Consider the following 18505-nt stretch of genomic DNA (forward strand, 5'->3'; position numbering starts at 1 on the left):
GATTTATCTTTAAAATTCTCTGTAACAGGATTTTGCATAAAAATTAGGATTTGAAATTTGAATGATTTGAACAATAAACAGCAAAGATGTATTGCAAAAACATTATTGCACTGAGTTGGCAACCTGTAAGTCTTCAAATTTTATTTCAGACCATAAAACATTGCAAAAAAAAAAACCAGGGTAGAATATGTTTTACTCTGTAATATATCACATCTCCTAATGTATTTGCATTTATTTTTAGTGACAAACATGAAAGAAAAATAAATAATATGATCCACATTTTATGACAAAGAACGATGCTTTTATTGCAAAATAATGTAATACAACATTATTAAAGTCTTTCTTTAAATATTTACTTAGGTATAAAAAACATGTCTTAGAATGCACACATTTTTCTTACGTGTTTGTCTTGTTTATGTATTTGAGCACTCTGCCTCTGATTGGAACGCCTTTGCAGGACGAGAATGTGCTTCATCAGACCTGCAGTTCAATCAAATGTGCTGTCATTCAAAATGTACGCCTTCACATAAAATGTCACAAAAAAAAAATAGTCGACAGTACAATTTTGATAAAAGCTGAAAGCTTGAGTGTATGTTTGTGTCCTTTTATACTAAGAAATGGCAGACCTTGTACATAAAGTGCTTTTCGATGAAAAATGTTCTACTAAAGATAACATTTGAACCAATAAAAAATAGTAGGAAGAAGCACACAAATGTTTAGGCAAATATAAGCTAAATCTAAATATCCTCACTTTCCTTTTGGACTCAATTTTATCAGCGACCCAAAATAATCTAAAGTGCATTCCACGGTCAAGACATAACAGTTTAAAAGGAAGAACTCACTCCAGGTTTTGAACTGAGATTGAAGAACTGCTGGCATTTAATATTCAGGTGGGTGTGTTCCCATTGTCAACAAGTTGTATTGGCAAGTTGCGGGTTACCTAGAGTTGACACAAAAAAACTCGAATTTATCCGTAAAGTCCCACTCTGATTTTAAAAGCGTCCCCAGTGGTCTTTTAATTAGGATTATGCTGTTTTTAGCCTAAATCAAAATCGTTTTCTAGGACATTGTTTTTGCAGAGCGGCATTGGTGCATTAGAAATTCCCCTGTGAGTTGTGGGCGGAGCAACCCCGCTCACCTCACCGTTGCTGAAAATTTCAACATAACAAATATGCCCTTTTTTCAATCTGCCTATGGCTTTTTTTTGTCTGCTCCTGATTAACGATTTGAATAAATAAATCCTCAGGAATGCAATTTTAATGTTAGTTTTCTTAATATATATCTCAAATCCTCCGAAAAATGCCACAAAAACATGTTGGGTGTCTCCAGACTGGACACATTTAGTCCGGTTAAAGCAGGGGTTCTCAAAGTTTTTGTGGCAGAGGGCCAAACTAAGAACTCGACATTAGACCGGGGGCCAAAAAAATGGAGAAAAAAAATGCATAACTTTAATGACCAAGTGGCATTTGTACAATTAACCAGGCCCTCCAGATGTTTTTCCAGTTGCTGTTGGAGGTTGCTGCCCAGATCTTCTACTCGTCTAGTAATTGTATCATTTGACAGAATTATTTCTTCAAACCTTTTCTTTTGCTGTGGACAAACAATGTCAGCTACTTTCAGCATACATTCCTTTTACAAACTCCCCGTCACTTAAGGACTTGCTTTGCTGGGCCATTTCCAAAGCCACAACGTAGCTAGCTTCTGTCACAGCTTCACTGGATTTAGCCAGTTTTGTAAACATCTGGTGTGCAGCATGGCCTCGTTGTAGTTATTTGAGCTTAGTGTTGCGCTCCTCCACGGTAAATTTGTTATAGGTTTTATGATTTGTAACATAGTGACGATTTATATTAAATACTTTGAGCATTGCATTTACTTGCTTGCATATAAGGCACATTACTTTATCCAGCCCATGAGGTACGACAAAGTAAGCATTTGTCCACTTAGCTGAAAAGCGCCTATTCTTCTCGCCAACAGGTTTTCCTCAAAGGAACCTGCTCTGGCTCTCTTTTATTGAGGGCCACGAAAAATCTTCCTGCGGGCCGCCATTGGCCCCCGGGCCGCACTTTGAGAACCTCTGGCTTGAAGTGAACCAAAGTTCATTTCACCGATGATCCGGAACACATGTACAGTCTGAATACACCCTAGCGGACCCTGGTCCGGGACCAAGAACCGCTCTCTGACCCATCTTTGGAGGTGGTGTCAGTTCTTTTTTCAATCGGACTGAGCGTGGGTTCGCTCTGTCAGAATGTAGCAACAGATGAACTGCGACAAATGCAAAGCAGCTGTTTAGTTAGAACATTTAATTTTCTGAATCACGTTACGCGGCACGCACTGCTGTGACGTCATCCTAAAAGTGACCTTGTAGTTTCCTTAACAGAATTATCTTATAAGATGCCATTACACCACAACGATGGAACAATGCAGGTCATTGGAATGTGGTTGGATGATTTCAGACTCATCAAATCAACTTCTAACTCTTTTCCCAACACTCTATATGTCCCGAACACTTATCAGCGTACCTTCTTAGCTGTCTTCTTGCCAGTAACCGCCCTGCAGCATGTCTTCAAACAAAAAAGCGAGTAAAAAGTGTTGATACAGGTGTTGAACAATGACACAGGGGTTTAAAATTGGTCAGCAAAATATAAAGTTTGAATGAACTACCCCGAGAAGGACTGAAAAGCCAGGACTTCCACGACCTCTGTCTCTAGTCATTGGTCAATTCATGACCAATGAGTGAAAACATTTTTATTCATGTGGTTTTGTTTACAAGCTTTGGTTTGAATCAGGAAAGGTCGCTTGACAGAGGTCTGAATACAGACCAAAGACCAGAGCTCGATCCAAATTAAACGGACTGGGTTCTGAACAAACGGTTTTCCCAGTCTGAATACACACTTGAAAACAGAATTTTCATCCAAGTTGGTTTTTAAATATGCAACTCTGTTAATCTATTTCTCAAAAATTCCTGAAGGAGTTTTTGTTAGTCTTTCTTAACTAAAGCCATGCAGTGTCTCTTAAAACCTCTCTTTTAAATTTGACATTTCAAACTTTTTTTCTATTAAGCTTTTCAAAACTTTCTCACTGCTGGAATCCCTTTTACACTGTCAACAACATTCACAGGAATTTCTAGTTCATCCAGCTCTTTTTTTCTTTGCTTTTTTCTGCTGTCATTTGCCTCACACACACACCTGCAAATGCATTGTGGGCAGTGTGGGGGGTGGATGTCTTATTCAGACATGTTGACAGGTGGACTGCGGAGGCTGGAAATCAAACCCCCGGCCTCCACTGGGCTGCTGTCTGCTGCCACCACAAAATCTGATGCTGCACATCCACATAAAGTTTTATTATCTGTAGATTTATTTTCTATTATCATGGGATTCTTTGGACCTTTAAAACACGTCTGGTGTTTGCACTGCTTCTCTCTGTTCTTGTGCAAATAGGTTATATCTATTTTGGGATATTTATTTTATTGTGATGGGATATTATTCATAGTGTGACTGCATAATTTGTGATGCAAAACAATGCAAATCACACACACCCCCCCCCCCAAAAAAAAAGAAAAAAAAGAAAAACTACAATCCCTCCTTGACCACTGTTAATGTGTTTCGTTCTGTATTAATAGTTTCCATCCTTCCAAATGTGACTTTGGAAAAGTTTAAAATATTTAAGATTTACTAATGATCATTTAAGATTGTTTTAAAATCCTTTATCAAGCGTACACATCACTCAGGTTGGGCCCCACTGTCAAAATACGTAACCTTGTTCTATATGTCATTAATAAATCACAATATCTTATATCAAAAAGTAACTGAAAACATTTTTTACTCTTTTAAAAATTCATTTGAGTCCTGTTTGGCAAATTCATGTCAGTGTTTTAGAATAAAGATCCCTTCGATATACAAGAATCTCTGTTTTCCACCCAGACCTAGAAATTTTGGAAGCTCAAAATTTTCCCATCTTTCCAGGAAAACAACATTATACAAATGTAGAACATCTAAAATGGAAATAATTGTTCATCACTCATCGCTTCATGTTTTGGTTTATCCTGCTTTTAGATGTTTATTACAGCTCTTAAATAATCAATACATAGATTATGTCTTTAAAACCATTCATTCAGCCCACAGAAAATGTTAAAAAGGCAAATCTGACACACTATCCATCTGTTTTAGTATAATACAACCATCACAGGTCCGTGGCTGCCAAATGTTCCTGTGTCCTTGTTCAAATACCCAGCACAACCCATTGAAGCTGTGGAGCCCATCTGTAGCCCCATCAATATTATTTGTAAAACCGAGCAGCACAGTCTAAAGCCTGCAGTCAGAGCATCCACGCAAGACAGATTTTTTGATCCACTCGCTGGCCGAACTGCCGCTTCAGTGCCTTCTGCCTGATCAACTGCCTCCTCTATGAGGGACCAGTCAGTTGTGTTGTAACTCAAATGTTTCAGAAGCATACTTTGTCTCTGCGACTGAGACAAAGTGTGACTCATGAGTCTCCTGGCCTCAGACAAAAATATGTGGTGGGCTTCTGGGTGAAATCATATGTTCTGTAGCAAGAATTCTGTCAATATGGAGGTTTTAGACACCGCTTAACCCTGCTGAAACATGTCAAGATAGCACCGAAGCTTAAGTGCCAAAAAAATAAAAAGCTCTCACTCTGAAGAAAATGTTACTTTCTCATATCTTTGTGGGCTTCATCTTTCACAGCTTGTTATGAAAACTTATTTTTAATTGGCTAACAGGCTTTCATCTCAGCTGAGAGGTATCCTTCATGGGCATCAAAGCGCAGCGATGTGACAGCCATACACATCCTTCTTAATGCTGAACTTTTTACTCCACCAAGATGAAAGCAGACCTGAGAGCAAATCAGGCCACAGCAGCAGCTACGAGTTATGTTTCTGTGTCGAAGTTTTCTCTTTTTTTTTGTTGCGGCATTGACATGTTATTTCACCGTTGAGTTACTTAACAGAACCAGCAATGGAAACATTCTAGCGTAAAATACCTGGCTTCTTTTAGAAGACCAAAACATTTTCTTCAGGTGGAAATTCATCAACTGCATTCAGGCTTTGCTAGAATATCCTGATCATTTCACATTTCAAACCAAGTTCCTGCTTATTCGGAGAATAAGCGAGATCTGTTTCTAATGCTTTCTGTCCCAGTGCACCTGGTGTTCAGCTGCTCTCTGGCGTTCAGCTGTCATTGTGATCAGCTGGGATGTGTGCATGCGGTTGACAAAACAATTTTCTTATTCTCATCTGGACTGAGCTCTTGGGCAGGCTATCACCTTGAATCAGTACAATGTTCACTCTGAGTGGTAAAGCAACTACGCTCCAGAGTTCGGAGGCCTGTCAGTGGACGACACATGCACAAATCAAGATCTGTGTCTGTCACCAGACCCTTTTAGAAATCAATGCTAGCATTTTATTATGTCTGATCTTTTTGGCAGTTTTTTTTTTGTTTTGTTTAGGGGTTTAACCTTACTTAGCAAAGTGAATGTCAACATTTGACAAACTTTAGAGTGTGCAGGAGTCCTCCAGCTCTTGGAGAAATCATGTTATTTGACGCCATCTGCTGGATTTGAGTCCTAAATCCTGAATGTGAGTTTCCAAAGGCTCTTCACTCTGCAGAACACACCAAATTGTCTTAGAATAGATCATAATAAAAGGAAAAAATGTAGATGTACTAGTTTGAAAAGGTCTGTTTAGTTTTTTTTAAACATATTTCTTTCAAAGTTTCCACTCCAAATGAGGGTTCATACTTTATGTTGACGAATGTTGTTGTGTTTTGTGAAACAGAGAGCTCTGCAGTGTTTACACACCTTGGTTTAAGTTTCTGGTCCTTTATTTATTTGTTATTTTTGTTTGGGTGATGCCCTGTCTGTATATTTTGAGATGTGTCTCTTTTTATCAAATTATTTATCAAGCATTTATCAAGTAATGTGACTCTGGAATTGTATGAAGCTGATTGCATTGGTGAAGAGCAAAAAGCAAGTTTTTGTTGATCCATGAATTTCATGTCAACACAAAATCTATTTATTGTGTACGTCAAAGTTAAATGCATCTTCATTCCGTTTGATTTTGTACTACCTCTATAGAAATAGTGCGTTGTGACCCTACTGTATATGCTACAGGCATTTTTAACTGCATTGAACTTTTCTTTTCTTTTATCAAAGTACATTTTGAGACTCATGTTTAACCCATGAACGAACTACTTTATATACATTTTATTTATGCATACTCCACACTTTGATGCTCACTAGTTTCCGTAGTTGTTTCCATGGTTAGCAGATCAACAGAGGAAGCCGTAGCCACAGGCTTCCATTCTGACTATTTCCTTCTGGAGAAGCCGGGGAGCCACGTCTGGATGATTTTTGTGGATTATAGCTCTGTATTCACACCATTCTTCCCAGCAGACTAAGCCTCTTCCAACTGTAGGTGGCAGACATGCTCTAGCAAAAGAAAAGGAAGGAGTCCCTCCCTGCATCCAGTGTGAACACCATGGGCTGAACACACACTCAAGATCGTGCGTTTAGTACATTATCAAATGCGTGTCACACACCCGATGTGTCTGTAGCTTAGTTTTTTAATAGCCACAACCATTTTTAATATTTAAACAACACTGTCTTCATGAGACATAAAACAAGAAATAGACAGATGGTGAATGAAAATATGCAATTTTCCAAACCTATTAGTTTATTTCTCATCTTATTTTTTAATTCCTTGCTAATTGAGTTTATGGATGATTGCTGCAGTTTGAATGGTTAGTATTTTTTTTAATTTTGCTATGTGCAAATGTTACAAATTTTTTTATTTATCTTACATATTTCTATTAATTTTGATTGAATTCGTTTTACACAATAATATCTTATTTCTTTTGATGTCATGTTTCTTTTTTTCACAGAAATGAGTCAATTTCAGCTTCCTGAACTATTCCTGTTCTTTCTTTACATTTCACTTTTGAAAACAGGACTGTTTGGTTTAATTCATTCCTGCTCAACTATATATTTGTGAGCAGGAATTACATAAATAATAACATTGATCCTAAAGCATTTTCAATGTTTCACTAAGTGAGCAAGCAGGTGTAAAATAATACATTTAGGCCATAGTAAAAAAAAAAAAGAAAGAAGAAGAATAAAAATCTTAACACAGGGAAAACAATTTTTTTTATTTAAATACACAGATACAACAACGGGGCTGGGAAAATTGAAATCCTTTACATATGTATTTTATATTTAGACTATTTACTAAGCTGCAAATGATGCAGAAACAATCTTGTTGGGATGACAGCTGATTGTACAGAGGCAGTTGAGGCTTTTGTGGGGCAGCAGATGTGGTTCAAAGCGGCTCAAATGCCCCAGAACGAGGTCAACACGCAGATTGAAGAAAGCCGAAGCTCGCCTTGTTTTTCATAATTTAGGAGGAGCGGCCGGGGGGGCGGAGTCTGTGCGAATGGAGGGAGCGCGCGGGACGCAGCCGCGTGCATCCCGAGAGGCGCTTCCTCTCCTGGACACACTCACGCTCAGATTCACGTCGGAAGTTGGGATGGAGTTAGACAAATAAAGCCTCCCGCCGTCGAAGGTATTTATTAAACTCTCTGCGTTTTACCGGTTATTTCAGACCCATTTAAAAAAAATACAACAATATTATTTTCCTTTTTTTTGGTCTAAGTAAGTTTGTATGCATTTTTATTAAAATATTAAATTGTGGAAATATGTCGTATTAATGCTTCTTGTCTATGTTTTGGCTTTTTATACATATAGAGGAACGTTGCATGTTTTTGAATTGTAAAGTAACTCAGTACCAAAGTCCATTCTGCTCTCAAACAGAAACTGAAAGGTTAATCTTTAATCAACCGACTTCTCCAGATTCATGTATGGATCTATTTAAATAAATGTACATTGAGTAATTGCTCAAATCGCTTTAGTTAAAAAAAGTGCCTTGAGGATTTCCTGCAGGTGTAACTCTATAAAAGTGATTTCAAAGATGGTGAGGTCATCCTGAACAGGTGACCTCACCTTTCATCTGCATGGTGATCTCTTTTTGCAAAAAGAAGGTCTAGATGATGAATAATGATTACATTTGAACAACTGTTGTATAATTTTAGCACAGCTGCTTCAGTTTAAAAGATTGAATGTTGATCCAACAAAAATAATCTAAATTATTTTCTATTTTTTTCTCAGTCTCAAAGGAAAGTAAATAGGATAAATACATTTTCAACAGCACCGCAAACTTTTGTATGCACTCTTTTTTGAATAGCTGAAGTCTGGGAGAAAATCAAATAGATGTGAGCAGTTTTTGAACATATTATTCTGAATTTTTATATTTTGCCATTAAGTAATTTCAGACATAATAGAACAGTTGCTTCAATTTTTAAAGAATGGATGCGGATCTAACAATAATTAACACCTTTTTTTGTATATTTGTTCTCATTCTCAACTGATATATAAAAGTTGTACAAAAGCACACCTCTCATTCTTCTTGTCTTTTTGTATAAGCTAGTTAAGTCCTCTAATGAGTTTTTACACTGATCACTGTTTTTATTAATTTGAGAAACTCCTAAAGTTGAACTTTTCTAACCTTTTCCGTTTTTGTGTTTCTCAACATTTCCTGCTTAGTTTGGTCTGTTTTTACAAAGGTTAATCAGTTAAAGCTGCTGCAAATAGTGGACTTGAACTGACATTAATTTATTGCCAAAAAACTGAGTTAGGTCTTAGCATATTTTTATGAAATTTTATGTTCAGCAAGTAAATAATTTCAGACAGTATCAAAAACATATCTCCCTAAAAACAGACAAATGATTCAGGGAGAATAACGTGTTGATATTGGTTTACTTTTTTTGAATCAACCTCTTTGGTGTTTCTGATGCCACACAATTAAACATGATAGATGTTCTTGATAAAAGTAGTGCTGGTTCATTCGCAGCTATCAAGAACAACCAATAATTTACTCCTCAAAGTAAGACAAACCTGTTGAGTCTAGAAGAGTGTCCTCCTTTGTAACTGGAGAGGCACAACATTCACCTCATCTTTTTTCTTTTCTGAGGCTACAGTGGCTGCATGTGTTCTGCATGAAGCTCCTCCTTCAGCAGCCTGATAATGGGCAGGCAGAGCAGGGAACAGGTGCCATTTGTTGACTTGTTTGCAGCCTTTGAATGGTCTTTTGTCTGGTGACTAGGATATTGTACAGAATAGATGACCCAATGAATAATGGGTGATACTGGCTGCTTTTTTTTCTTTAGTTTTCTTTAGCAGCTATAACTGCTTCTTGATGTTGAACACAGACTTGTGGAAAACTTGACATTGGAAAGGGCTGAAAAAGGCTTGAAAAGCTGTTAAAGTTTGACAGCCTGGCGTTTAATATGCAAAGCTATTCCAGGTAACCGCAGGAGTGTGGAAATGTCTAGGCAACTATCTGTACAGTGGACCAATGCTGCTTTTATTCTCTGAAGTTCTAAAGCGAAAAAGAAAATAAAGGAAATTGACTTCAGTGGCAATTTACACACAAACACGGTTAATTCAGCTCATTACGCCAAGAATGTTTTAGACAGCACCCATGTGAATCCAGTGTCCATTGCCTCAGAGTGCTCTTGTCTTTCATTTATGCAGAATGATGGTGCACCAGTGTCCTTGGGCATTGGCGGAATTAACCTTCCACCCATTTGCGCTAACATTAGGACCTGACATCCATCAATTATTCATTTTCTACTGCTCTGCCAATGCCAACCCAAAAGTATCTCACCATGGAAACAGCCCTCTGGCTCCACCAGAGGGTGTTGGTTTCAGCAGCCACCCTGACTTTAGCCTCATTTCCAGTTCAGGCAGTCATGCTGCAACCCAACGAGAGAGAAAAAAAAGTCAAGACTAAAAAAGACAGTCTTTAAACCCAAATATTTCATAATACATTGGCACCGCTTAAAATTTTTGTTTTGTGTTATGGACTATTAGTGATCAGAATGATCATATTTATCAGTTAACGGCAACCTTTAAAAGTGCAGCTGCACAGCATAAGGGAAGTCTGCAATCTTAGTAATCATTATTCCAATGACGATATGGCTTGGGATACATAACCTTATAAAACAGATAATTTAATAGATAATATACATCTCACTGCTACAGTTCAAATAAAAGTCTGCATAACTTAAATTATCCCCTAAATGACCTTCGTTTTCATAGGAGAGGGGTATCTAACATAAAAGGGGTCCATCTGATTGGTCCAGTGAATAAAGGGCCCAATTTAATTTCAATTAAATAAATATCATAGCATGTGTGTGAGCATTTAGAGCGACTATTTATAGTAATTTACATAATTTTTGCAATATGTATATTGCACTGACTGATGTCCCAATAATAATACATTTTTGAGTTATTGTGCAGGCCTATTTAAAAGCCTTTTTTCTTACTTTTTTCATTTTTATGTATGAAGACAATAGTTTACAAGAGGAATGCAACATACTTTTTTACCACACAATTTTTCTTAGGCTACAAAACAACAAGGGGTCGTTAGTAAAACTTAAGAAATACTGTATATATGTAAACATTTTTTTTATTTGCTAAATGAAGACACTATAAAAAGATTATTTCATACCATTAAAAAATTCTTAGAAAAGGAGAACTTACAATGGAAGAACCTATTTATGAGCCTAAATAGGACTTAAAACTGAGATACATGGGGGTCAATTTAGAGTTCTTATCGTCAGAAGTTATGAAGGATTTTGTTTTTATCACTAGAGGGCGCACTATCCCTGTGAAATCCTGAGGCATAGTGAACATTGGAGCATTTGAGTTCTCAGGTTCAGATTTTAAAGTTATATTTGAATTGGAAACCAAAACAATGATGGACAAAGTTACATTTTGATGTAAAAATGTTTTATGTAAAAATATCATTATGTTAAAAAGATTTCTTAGAAAAATGTACAAAATACACTAGAAATTGATTTTATTAAGTATTTCTAAATACAAGCAGAGTTTCTATATTTATAAATACAGTATAAATATACTTGTGCTTGAATAGAAGTATAGCAAGTACATTATAGAACCTGTTTGTGTAGTGTAGGAGGTGTATTTGAAAACATCGTTAGACTAAGTTGAAACATTTTAAATTAGGTAGTATATAAAAAGTAAACTTCAAGTATAGTACGTCACCATTATACATGTAATACACTTAAAAAAACTACTTTTTGTTAAGGGTAGAAATGGTGCAGAAATTTTTTTTTAATAAAGAAATAAAATAAACCTTTTTCCATTAAATCAGGTGAATATGTCAGCAGATTGGGATGTGAGGCATTAACTAATTTATTAATCAGGATTAAAAGGTGTTATAAAAAATAAAATAGCCTGAGGAACAACCTTTTCCAGTAACTGCTGCCTAAAAAAGAAAACGCCTTTAAGTTACTGTATTCAGGATACAGCGGCTGTTTGTCCTGTAGATGTAGGTCAGACTGGGAAAAACTGGTTTTTGTTCAAGGTGTGTCCAGTTTGTGTTCACTTCAGCAGCTGAGGAAGACTGTATTGTACTTGAAGCCACAATTTAGGTGGAAAATATTTCTTATTTATATTGTTTAAATGCTGTGAAACAGTACAACGTACATCAAACGGAGTCAAATTTCAAACAGAAAGATGTTTGGGGATTGCATTGATGATTTGTGGAGAAGTTGTCGAGCATACTTGGAAATAAGCTGCATCTAAAGACTGCTGTTAGCAATAAATGTCTGTTTAGAGTTAGTGCTGACAAATACAGGATATTTATCCAGGACTGATGAGCACAAGTATGTTGTAGCTGTCAGAACAGGCTCTCTTGTGCCTATTCCCGCCCTCTCCACTCTGCCTCCTGCCTTTTTTGCTAAAAGAGGAGGGTCTGTGGAAGTAACTCAATACCTACTCAATTCATGAATGTTACTGTAAGCTGTTGAACTGCCCTGACAAGTGCAGGGGTTCAAACATATTAGGGGACTGGAGGTGGCCACGTTGGTTGCATCTCCACACAGCTGAAATCTTCGGTGCCACTCAGATGAGGAAGAATTTAATCTGCCAAAAAACGAAGGGAAGGAATCAAATCCTGAGCACCAAAAGAGGGTGGGAAAATTTGGCACGGCTTCAAATGGCTCTTTCGGAAGAATGAAAAAGGGAGCGTATCATCTAACATGTCTTCAGAGGAAAGTGCAGTGAGAGAAGTGGCTGAGAGTGAAACGGATTGCTCTGAAGGGCTAGATGAGGCTTTTCGGGGCCACATCGCCAGCTCACCGCTGGATCCATTCCCATCCAGAGATTTCAGAGGGAAGTTTAAAAAGATGCGGCAAAAGAAGCGACCCACTATTCTTGAAAGTAGGTGCAGTTTTTAGATATGGTTATCCTCTTGATATTTTTTTTCTTTTTATTCTGTAAGAATACTCCTCGTTTACACAGGACTCATTGCTGCCACTATTTCCATCACTTTGTGAAATTCCTCAGCGTCCCTCAGTATTTGATACAGTTACGTAGGAAGCTGGTGGCTTGTTAATAATGTTCTGTTCGGTAATTAGCTTTGCATCTAAGCGTGTGTGATTGGCTCTCATTTATCAGGGGGTTTGAGCATCTAACATACAGAAAAGGCATGAGGAGCATAATCACAGAGCATGATGGGAAAGGAAAAAGGTGTTTTAACTTCATAACTGAAAGACTGGTTGTACCAGACAGACATGCCTCACATTCCTCACCACCATCAGAGCTTGATAATGCTTTTAATAAGTGCTTAATGTGTGACCTGTCCGCTATTTAGAGAAATGCACTCACAACTGATGCAACCAGCGAGGCACTTCTTCTGTTTTGGTGTTTTCAGAGTAAACGTGGCAGCTGGATAAGCTGTCACTAAGCAGGGCTGCAGATTTGGTGATTATGCAGGTTTTTACAGAAGCTACAAAGAGCAGTAAACTTCCTCTGCTGTATATGTGGGCCCTGCTAACCTGACAGGTTTACACATAACCAAAAGGCTGTTTTACCATAAATAATGTTTTTATTTTTTTAACCAGAAGTTTGTACCTAGGTCACTGGTGTACCTTCATTCTGAAAAAGGCTAATTCAAAGAGGACAAATAAGAGATAACACTTAATGATAAGTATACTTTATGCTAGGTAATCTTTATTGACCTTAGTTAACGCATTATTAAGTATTACTTAACTACTAAACAAGGTATTAACAGACACTTCTTGTGCATTCATTTGCACTACTAAGTGTAATTAATGCATTAGTTAGCACTTAACTAACTTTTATTATTCAAGCTAACTTAACACAACAGAGCATTAATAAAGGTTTATGCAATTGCTTAGTGTTATTTTTTAAAGTAGTGTTCAAACATCTAAATCCTACAAGATAGTTGTTGATTATAATTTAAATAGATTAGCTGCCTTTTGAGTTGTGTTTGTCTGCCTCCACTCCACTGTTTTACTCTATAACAGCTGCCTTGAATGGATGTCAGAATGCTTCAGCTGGAGAATTATGTAACTGTTTGCCCTTTGGTGAACGTTTAACTGGATATGTCAAACACACCACATAAAAAATGATGGATAAGTCATGGCGTTGCACTCCATTGAGTTTTTAAATAACCCATTTGAAATTAGTCAAATTGTTCCTCAAGTGAATAAACTCAAACCAAAATGGTTCAGGGCTGCTTATGGTGCAGAGATCAGAGATATCTCTTTCTTTCACTTTATATTTTAAAAGAAAAAATATGTTTACAGGATCTTATTTTGACGGAATAATGTATGTAATACTTTTCAAAGCTAGAATACTACTTAAATAAATAAGTATACTACTACTTAAATAATATATAATGTGAGAAAAAAAATAACTGAGGAATTATCTTTCTATTTGAGCTATGAAGTTGTGGCTGCACAGTGCTTTTAAAAAACCTTAAAATTACGTTTTCAAATGTACAATACAATTCTTTGAATATAATTTTAGCACTGTCCTCTCCTTGTGCTGTGTAAAATGATATAACCACACAGATAATGAATTATTCTTGCACAATCCAAATATTTTTTCCATTACCCATAGCTGTGGTGTGCTGTTGACTGGCTGTGGTCAAACTCAGAACTAATTAAAATAGTTTTTGTGCTTGTTTTTTATTAAAGAAGCAGGAAATAGGAAGTCCTTTTATTTTGTTACTTTTTTAATTCTCGGTGAAGGCTAGATTATATTGTATTTATTTATTTAAAAAATTCTTTTAATGACAAATATAAATTTCAAACAACAGGAAGTCAAAGTGTGTGTTTACTAAACCGTGCTAGCAGCACTGATGGCTTCCCCACAGCGCAGCGTGTTATGTAATCAAGGTCAAGTGACTGTGGCTTGATGGACAGTCAGAACTCTGATAGGATTACACTAAGAGCACTGAGAGGCGGCAGAGGAAGAGGGATTGAATATGTCTATATGTGCATGTGTTTTTAAAGACAGCTGCTTTCATATTGTCAAATATTCATCCATTTTTTTCATTCATCTTCTTCCGTTTGTCCCTTTTGGGGTCATGGGGCTGCTGGAGCCTAACCCGGCCACTGATGGGCAAAGGCAGGGGACACCCTGGACAGGTCGCCAGTCTGTCGCAGGGTCACACATATCACACACCCATGCACACTCACAATACGGACAATTTGGAGTGACCAATTAACCTATGAAGCATGTTTTTGAACGGTGGGAGTCCCCGAAGAAAACCCACGCATACATGGGGAGAACATGCAAACTCCACACAGAAAGGTCCCCCATTGTTGTTCTGTTTTCAGAGGACTTGAACCAGGGGCCTTCTTGCTGTGGGGCAAGAGGGCTAACCACTGCGCCACCGTGCAGCCCATATTGTCCAATATTCACTGAAAAAACAACCCCACTAAAAAACAAGTTAAAAACAAATAGTAAAACATCTGCCAGTGGAGTAAGAAAAATGGTTTCACCAGGGATTCTTATTTTAAGAAAAAAATTCTAGTCACTAAGACACATTTTATTAATAAGGGAATTTTTACTTTGTTAAGATTCAGCTTTTTTTAAAAAAAACATTTATTTCATTTAATATCAGTACAAAACATCAATACAATACACAGTAAAATTGTAACAGTTGACAAATAAAATAAAGCAGAAGGAAGAAAACGTATCTGCCCCTATCACTACATCAATAAAAGTAAATCAAGGGACATCAAGGAAAACGAAAATGATCTAAACATAAAAATTAAGCCCAGCTTACATTTTAAATAAACATTTATTTACACAAACCCTTATTTAATTTACCTACACAACGGTTCAGTGGCATCATCTAAAAAGTTAACTTAGCTTGATAAATACTTCTTACAAACTATATACAACATTCGCTTAGCAGCTTATTCCTAATAAATCTTATAAAGGCGGCAATTTATTTTGCAGCATTGTATCTATTCAGAGCAAAAGTGTCTGAGAAAAACCTGAGCTTACATCTAACAGCAAAGGAGTGCTTAATCTGATATTTTGTGAAAATCTTCTTTCACTTTTGGCTTGTCCCATCAGGGGTTGCCACAGTGAATCAGCTGCACCATTGCGGAATATTCGCACGGTGAACTTGGCAAGGTTTTACGCCGGATGCCCTTCCTGATGCAACCCTCTCAGACAAACTGGGCTTGGGACTGGCACAGAAGCAGAGAAGGGAACAGGGAATCGAACCCTGGTCACACGGACGGAAGGCGCCGTAAACCAGCACGAGCTAAACTGGCTCCCCTGATATTTTGTGAAAATATCGAAAAGAAACGCAAATGGTTTTGGTTTTGCTTCTAAACTTTACTTTTTCCTTACACAACTATCTGCTCCAAATTTTTTTGTGTTTAAAAACAAAGACATTTTTCAGATGCTAAGCTGAAATCAGGTTAGAGGTAAGGTTAAGTCAGAGCTGATTATCTGCTTTTACTGTTTGTTTTCTTAATCTTTTACAAGACAAACACATGAACTAACAGGAATATTAAGTACTGGTATTTGATTGCAGCCTAAAAGCGTCCCATGCAGACATAACCTGTTTTTAACTGTCAGTTGTTTTCTTGCCTCCCCAGATCCTCGTTTAGTTTAATACATCTGCCTGCTCGTTTTTAGGGATCTTTCTGTTTTGTCTCATACCTCCTGTATTCTCCAGGGGTTCTGTCCGTGTTGATGACCTGTCACTTTCTCACACTCACATCAAAAGTCACCACAAATGCAGCACTGTCAACAGTCCCAGGCTCTGCACATAAACAAACACTAGCTATTATTAACTGTCCTCAGCTAAGAGGATTGTGTCCTGCACTCTCAGCCTCCATGCAGTTATTTAAAGGGGAGCTTGCGTTGCCGCCCACTGCCTGCCTCAGCTTTGCAGAGTTAGAGATGTTGAGCAGTGGGGAGGGAGGGAGGGGGGGAGAGACCAGGGGGCTGATAGCCGAGGACAGCACACAAGAGGAGGGGTAAAGCAGGGCTGGCGTGTTGTCTCAGGGTCTCGTCAGCACAGCGTTGCGTGCGTCACAGTGAGGTGACAGCAGGTTCCACCTGCTGGTTCCAGCTCCACTGCTGCTGCAGCTGCCGCCGGAGGAAAAATTAAAAGGAGGCAGGAAGCTGCAGCCATGACCAGCCAGCAGGATTCAGGCTTCTTTGAAATCAGCATCAAGTCCCTGCTAAAGTCGCTGAGTGGAAGTGAGTAGCAGTTCATCAAGTGTAATGCTCAGTGGATGGAGCTGCAGCCGCACTGGAAGCTCCACTTCCAAGTAGTGTTTTCATGTTTTCATCTGTTTTTTTCCCCTCTCTGGGTAAAATCTTGCTACTTTTCAGAGTGGCAAAACTGAACGTTAGCGGCTACTAAAGCTTTAGTAGCGCAGCACATCAGGCTAAGAACTTTTTTAGTATATATAAAAGGAACAGCAGATCAAAAACTTTCTGTTTCTCATTTTGCAATGTTATTCTTTGACTAACACTACTTAAATTGACCTCAGCTGTACCACTTCTGCTAAGCATGGCTGCTTTAGATTGTTTATGTTCCTCAACTTTTTATATCAGTTCACAAACACAGTCCAAATAGCTCTTATTAAGTGTGAGGAGTGGTAATAGGATTACTGGAGATAGAAGGGTTGCATTTTCTGTCCAGAGTTCCCAGCTTCACAGAGTCTTGGAGACTGGAGAGCCTTCCTGCTCCAGGTTATTGCCATACTCAGCAATGCTTAGGTGGTGGTTTGACTTTTAGATTTTAGTTAAATAAATAGAGAACAGCACAAGCTGCCCCCTGTCTGCAAAATCAACACTGAACTATACCTCCCGGTGATGTTGCATAATTACTGCAGTGGGTCACTTTGCTGAAGTGATACAGGCCAGGGCAGTCGCTGAACTACGTCATTATCATTTTCATTGGATATTCTGCCTATTGATGTAATCCTTTTATATTACTGCATGACAACAGTGTAGACAAAACTTTCAAAACTCCAGGACAAATACTGGTAAAATGGATTAAAAATTTTCCTCTCTGGTTGGTTCAAATGACTAAACTGTTGAAGTACACGTGCATCTATCTAGCTTTGTTTCTAGGCTTTCTGTCAGATGCTGTTTGCATTGCAACCTGTCCTCAGTGTGTTGAGCTCTGATAAAACAGTGACAAACAGCATCACAGAACTGGCTTTGTGCAGCAGCAGCATCAGGTCTGCTGTCCAAACTGCCTAAAGGCCAGTTCTGTGTCAACCACTCAGAGCAGGAGATGAACTGGAGGAGGCATGCATGGTGGGATCCCTATAAATACATATAGTGCATTTACTTTTTTCAGGTAGAACTTGTGTTTTGTCATTAAAAACACCCTTTTTTAAATTTGTAGTTGATTGGCTTAAAATTCTATGATGTTTATGACTGATGCTCAGCATCATGCTTAAGAAAGTTTACTCAGTTATAAAAAGACAACAATTAGGCAGGGATTAAATTGTATTTGATTAGGTGCCTTTTCTTTGAGTAAAAGTGACAAATATAGGCGTTTAAGTAGCCCAGTACTGCACTTTTATTATTAACCTGATCTGCTTCCCCACAGCAGTCCAGTTGGATGTCAATTGATGAAAAAGAAATTCATGGTCAATAATTTATGACCAATTTAATCTGCTTTTCAATTTGCACATTTTTAACCCACTGATACTTGAATGTATTTACAGCTCTAACAAAAAAAAAAGTATCCATAATGTTTTTGCTTTGAAGTATATAATAAATGACGGTAAATTTGTAGCAAAAGCGGTTTGACGTATATTTGCATCTGTAGGCATTGAGTGGTTAAAAGATTGATAAATAACGTTTTTAACACTTGTAAGTTACTCACATAGTCAATTCAATATGACATATATAGATAAAAGATTAAATTCACCACTTTTTTTCTGCTGAAATTCATTTTTACTAATGGTTTATTTCCACTCCATACATAAAAATATGACACCAATTAAGGCATAAATTACATGTAACATTTATTATTTAAACATTTATTTATTCCTCAACAGTGGTTCAGTTTTAATATAGAAGTTTGGGAAAATATTCTCAGAAGTCC

At 37.5% G+C, this 18505-nt stretch overlaps 1 protein-coding gene across 7 annotated transcripts in view; it reads left to right on the plus strand.

Moving 5' to 3' along the window:
- The first annotated feature begins 7440 nt into the window (after window positions 1-7440).
- The window catches only part of frya (furry homolog a (Drosophila)), a 50214-nt gene continuing 39149 nt past the window's right edge, over window positions 7441-18505 (plus strand). For 4 of the 7 annotated variants that reach the window (XM_023961344.2, XM_078930110.1, XM_078930111.1 and 1 more), the window contains exon 1: window positions 11929-12315. In XM_023961344.2, the coding sequence (XP_023817112.1) occupies window positions 12135-12315 (181 nt within the window). In that variant the 5' untranslated portion in view covers window positions 11929-12134. Of the gene's footprint in view, window positions 7574-11928; window positions 12316-16383; window positions 16636-18505 lie in introns of those variants that run through there. The other 3 variants (XM_023961350.2, XM_023961352.2, XM_078930113.1) reach the window with 2 other exon arrangements.

Source organism: Oryzias latipes, chromosome 13, assembly GCF_053564925.1.
Source record: "Oryzias latipes strain Hd-rR chromosome 13, Olatipes_Hd-rR_3.1".
NCBI lineage: Eukaryota > Metazoa > Chordata > Actinopteri > Beloniformes > Adrianichthyidae > Oryzias > Oryzias latipes.